The 5,598-nt window shown below is 35.5% G+C and overlaps 1 protein-coding gene across 1 annotated transcript; it reads right to left on the bottom strand.

The window, feature by feature from the left end:
* Window positions 1–1,503: 1,503 nt before the first annotated feature.
* On the bottom strand, window positions 1,504–4,344 carry LOC120778363 (aromatic amino acid aminotransferase C569.07-like). The gene is made up of 5 exons (XM_040110149.1): window positions 4,335–4,344; window positions 3,827–3,932; window positions 3,607–3,761; window positions 1,553–1,681; window positions 1,504–1,511 (listed from the first exon to the last, which is right to left on the bottom strand). The coding sequence occupies exons 1-5, from the start codon at window positions 4,342–4,344 to the stop codon at window positions 1,504–1,506; spliced, it is 408 nt and encodes a 135-aa protein (XP_039966083.1).
* Between the last annotated feature and the right edge of the window lie 1,254 nt (window positions 4,345–5,598).

Raw genomic sequence — 5,598 nt, 5'->3', positions numbered from 1 at the left:
AGCAGGAATACGAAAACAAAATACGCATATGAGATGTGCCATTTCATCAAGAGTCCACCTTGCTGTGACCCTGCGTCATATAAATTTTCGGCAAACTAAGTTATTAAACTAAATACTAATTTTTTGAGAAAAATATTTTATATTATTTTGAAAATGTACTTACTTATTATTTCGTACTTTATTTTTATAATTTAATACAGCAGCCTTACATTTCGCCCTACTAAATTTAAAATAACCGAAATGAAACAGCCTCTGATATACAGTATTGGACAAAACTAAAGCATCCCCTACTGTCTTTTTTTTATGTCTAAATTTTTTAAAAATATAACAAGACCAGTGGGACAATTATTATACATATGTAACAATTATGCACACTTTTAATTCATAAAAAATACAACATAAGTTAGATATTTTTTCGAGATACAAAATTTTAAACAAAAGACTTTTCAAAAGTATAAATCTGAGTGGACAAAATTAAAGCACCCCCTTATATTTATTATAAAAAATAGTACCACGCTAGTGTCAAAGTTCGTTATTCGTTGAAGACGTTAACAATAAACCGATTCAAATATTGTTGAGACATTTTGTAAAGAGATTTTTGCCGTCGTCACTGTTCAGTTGCGATTTAGAATCAAAATTTAAATTTTTTAAAATTTTAAGAATCAAAATTGGCGGAAAATACTTATTCAACCGACTTTACAAATAAAATAATAAGTGGTTGGCAAGTTTATCTCAACATAAAATTAGTTAAAAATATTCGGTGAATAGGTCAGTGGTGCCTCCGATTAATAAATTTAAGCAAACTGGCAATGTACTTTCTCGGCACAGCTGAGGAAGACAGCAAAAAACTACATAAAGAGACGATTCATTGATCAAAAAGATTACCCAAATTTATCCCACAGTCTTTTCCAATTAAATATAGAAGCACTTTTGTTTACTAATTAATGCACGAACAATTAGAAGACGAGCTGTTGAGGGCTTCAGCAAAAAATGTAAAAGCCAAACTCATATTTGAGACAGCTCATCTCGATTGGAACATTCAGAAATTGTATACCATTTTATTCTCAGACGAATATTAAAAAATCGAATGGCATAAGATGGCTGAAAAGGCCGAAAGGACAAGGACTCAAACCTAAGTATTATATTGCGACCATTAAATATGGCGGTGTTAATGTTATGGTCTGGAGCTCTTTCCCTGGGCACGGGACTGGAGCTATTCATATAATGGAATAAGGGACCGGTTTGTTTACACCGATATTTTAACAAACGGGAGGCTACCGTATGCTGAAAAGGATATGCCACTATAACGGAGGTTCCAGTAGGACAGTGATCCTAAGCATAACTCTAGGCATTGAAAAACTTGGTTGCGAAGTTACAGAGTTGATGTTTTAGATTTGCAGGCGTAATCACTCGATGTTAAATCCATCGAGAACTTATGAAGAACTTATGAGAGATCATTAATTCGAAAATAAATAGAGAAAATTGTAAAACCAAGGATCAACTTTAAGAACCTGAAAAAATTGCTTGGAATAGCATACCATATTATATATACCAGTTGGATTATGATAAGTTGGAATGGTATAGTACATTGCCCAGAAGGTTTTAGATTTTGATTGAAACCGTTTTTCCTGTACTATTTTTTCAAGTTCCTTCACATCTACTCCATCGCCATTAAGATTTACTGAAATAAAAAATAATACGGTACTTTTGTTGATTTCATAAGATAAAACAATAAAAAACGTTAACTTCGGCTGCACCGAAACTATATACCCTTCGGATGTTCAAGTTTTCTTGCAAGAACTTAATTTTGATAGCTCAGTTTGTATGGTAGCAAATTGCTATAATGGTCCGATGTGAACAATTTTTTCAGAGATTTTGTTGTTGCCTTAGAGTATAATACATGTCAAATTTTATGAAGATAACTTGTGAAATAAAGTTTTCCATATACAGAGTCCGGCACTCTGAAGTGTATTTTAAAAAAAGCCATAAATTCGGTTTGGAGATTAATTTTAAAGTACAAAATGTGTGAAAATAATCATAAATTCAGGTCCAATTCACTTTTTGCTCGATCTGACTACCTTTTGCGGTAACTGTGGCCTTGAAACGGTCAAAAACGAACCCTCAAGCTGCCCGAATGTGACTTTGCCGGTATTATTTTGGCCCACCTCACGGGACAATGGCTTTCTTCAGCATCTTCGAGACTGGTGCCAAAATGGCACAGAGAGAATAATCCATTGGTTCACTCTGCGCTTCTGTGAGACGGTGCTGAGTCTTGTTGAAACGTCCATGGTTTCCAGTGACCGAAATGTTTGTTTACCCACGGCTTCCAAAGCAGCCTCCAGAACAATGACTTTCCCGATAATATGTCGCATTTACTTTGACGCCAGGCTCTCGATGAAAACAATTAGAGAGCGCCCATCTGCGGTGATGACAGCGGCCCAAACCATTATTTCCGTGGCAGGTACGCTCCAGGTGGCCAACCGATGACTTAGATTCTCGGCATGAACGGTCGGTCGGGTAACCATCGCTTTGAGAGTTTAGGAATTGCCCAATTGGCAAAAATTTTTCGTCAGAAAACACAATGTTCGGAATTTGACTGCGTTTTGGCCAAGCTGAAGCAACTGCTTCGCCTTACTCAAGTCTTACTTGTTGTTGCTTCGGTGTGAGATCATGGCCTTTTGGAACTTGTAAGGCTTGACCATGAGCCTCATTTTTCAATATGCGTCGGATGCTGTGGTCGGATATTTTCAGTTCTTAGCCATTTGATTGGCACTTCTTCGTGGATTTTGCCTCAAGTCGCTTCTTCACTTCCGAACCATCTCACGTGACATTGCAATCTTTTGATGACCACCTCCATGGCGTTTCTGCGATGCTACTTCAGTATCATTGTAACGAATGAATAATGGTGCGATAAACAAAACTTTTATACACATTAAGGTGTTTGAGCTCATTGAACAATTGTTTTGGCTGTGATTTTCCAGCTAAATATAAAGCAATCACACTATTACGTTTAAATTCCATCGCTGATCACTTTTTTTGCGTTCACTTTTGGCAAAACGCTTTGTACACTTGTGAACAATACTTCGAACTGTCATTCAGTAAATTTATAAACAGCTGATTCCAGTGGGACAGCCGCGCGAGCGGCCAGAAGTTGGTTACACTTCGAGTGCCCTGTAAGAACTTAATTTTGATCGATCAGTTCGTATGACAGGTATCTATATTCTGATAGTCCGATATCGGCGGATTCCGACTTCTAGCTTCTGGGGAGAAAAATGACTTGTGCAAAATTGCTGATTCATATCTCAAAAGTTGAGTGAACTTAAGGTCGGTATATACTCAACAAACGGACAGACAGATGGACTTCTCGATGACAGCTAACTTGTTACTTTCCCCAAACAGGATGTAGGCAATCGTTAGAACAACAACAGCATGGACGTGGTTAGATCGACTTAGCTCGTCATGCTGATCATTTATATTGTGTAAAGTATAACTTCGTGGCAAACTTAATATATCTTGTTCAGGGTATAAAAAAGAATGAATGAAATATCGAATTAATTATAGAAAAAACGTAAATAAATGTACATATATAGAGATATTTTTACATACACGGTACGATGGTAAGAGTTGTGAATTGTTTCATAGTATCCAATGCGATCATGTAAGTAACTTCGTCAACAAAAATTACACCATTTAAATCAACCAGAGTTGATAAGACAAAATGTAGTCCTTGCGATGCACCAGTTGTAATAATAAGATCCTCACTTTGTAGTAATTGTGTTAAATAATATTACATCTTGAGATATTCAAATACACACATACTACAAACCTTTTTACGCGATCATCAACATATAGTGAACTGAAGTATTCTGCGATAGCATTTCGTATTTCAAACGAACCACTAGTGGGCCCGTATTGAAAAAAGATAAGATAAACTGCTTTTGTTTTTCATATCTATGTAAATTGCAAAAACTGTATTACTGTCATTAAATAGAACTCTGAAATATAACAAGTTAATTTAATGTAGTCTATGCTTTGTAGCTGCTTCAAAAAATATCACAAAGCAGTTCTGCAACAAATTCCTGGACCTGGAGCACCTACGCCCAAACTCAGGATGCTGCTTGTTCACAAACATTCCAGTCGTTACCATCAAAACAAATGTTTTAGCTATGATCTACATTGACAAGCGCCATATCACTCTAGTCATATCAAATCTACTGACTCAAATTACTTCGCGTGTTTTGCTAAAATGAATACTACTATCTCATGATTATGTGCATGGATTGTTAATATTTAAGTACCCTACTCTTTAAGTACCACTTAATTAGGTCACTTACAGCTAGCCATAACGCAACGTAAAAATCATAAAATCGTAAAATTGCTATACACTTGTTTAAAACAATTGTTCTTCTGATTCATACAAAATAAGTTATGCAATTGCAACCTCAACGCTATATGTTTTCTGTTCGTTGTAACTTTATGAGGCTATATGAAACCTTTAAATGATAGACATTATATATACATATGTAAGCATATAGACTTCATTCGTATGTGTGCATGTTTGGCTGCTAACAGGAGTATTACATTTATAAATAAACATAAAGTACACCCAGCTATTGGTACTTTATCAGTTTGAACTAAAAAGATATCTATAAGGTTTTTATATGGTAGTGTTCATTAGAGTACATCCTCTGTCGTTAATAGAGGTTATTACAGTGAAAGCTCGCTAATCCGAACGGTGTGTAATCCTGAATTTATCGCAGCAAAGCGGATTAGTTGCTTGAAGATACGCGCAATGTTTCTCCATAGTCACAGCCATGCAGATTGCCGCTTCTCTCTGATCTGAATTTGAATTTTTCTATCCTTTTGAGAAAGTGTAGGAATGCACAGGTGCACATATTTGTTTTGACATACATAAGTGCAAACAACGTAGAAAGCCTGTTTCAACGCGTTCTCGAAGTGTGAATGGAATTTTACAACTAACGGGACATCATTTGATATGCATACACATGTATGCATGTTCAATGATTTATTTTGTTATTTTTTTAGTTCTGGAATAGCATTACACGCGACGACATCAATTTAAATTACAATATGGCAAAAAGACGTGCACATAAAACATTATAACTAGCTGATAAGATTAAAATAATACAAGAGATAGACCGCGGACAATCTGGAAAACTTTTAGCAGAAAAATATGGTGTAGGAACTTCTACAATTTGTGACAAAAAAAATTCCGAAAATATTAGGAGGTATAGAATCCGTATTATGTACTAAAGTATCTTACAAAAATGAGTTAATTGTATACATACCTATTTTATAAGATTTGCTGAGAATTCTTATGAAAAACTTTTGAAGCAGCGACACAGACACTCAAAACGGGTGAGTACGAAGAGTTTGAGCAAAAATTACAATGCTTTGGTTTGAAGAGAAGCGGTCATTGACATCAAACCATTTCAGCGGGAGTTTTCACGACAAAGGACAAAATCACTTTATCAGAAAATGGTATAACAATGAATCGTTTGAAAGCTAGCGATGGATGGCTTTCTAAAAGTTTAAGAAACGATTTTCTGTGCGAAACTTAAAAATGTGCGGAGAGTC

This window comes from Bactrocera tryoni, chromosome 5, assembly GCF_016617805.1.
Source record: "Bactrocera tryoni isolate S06 chromosome 5, CSIRO_BtryS06_freeze2, whole genome shotgun sequence".
Classification (NCBI taxonomy): domain Eukaryota; kingdom Metazoa; phylum Arthropoda; class Insecta; order Diptera; family Tephritidae; genus Bactrocera; species Bactrocera tryoni.
The sequence above is the reverse complement of the archived record's forward strand: the minus strand, read 5'-3'. Positions and strand labels throughout refer to the sequence as shown.

Excerpts from the sequence above, each read along its gene's own strand:
- LOC120778363 (XM_040110149.1), bottom strand. Across the intron at positions 3,762-3,826 it reads GTTGATGATCGCGTAAAAAG|TGAGGATCTTATTATTACAA; the intron begins GTTTGTAGTATG and ends ATTACTACAAAG. Across the intron at positions 1,682-3,606 it reads AACTCTTACCATCGTACCGT|TAAATCTTAATGGCGATGGA; the intron begins GTATGTAAAAAT and ends TTTTTATTTCAG.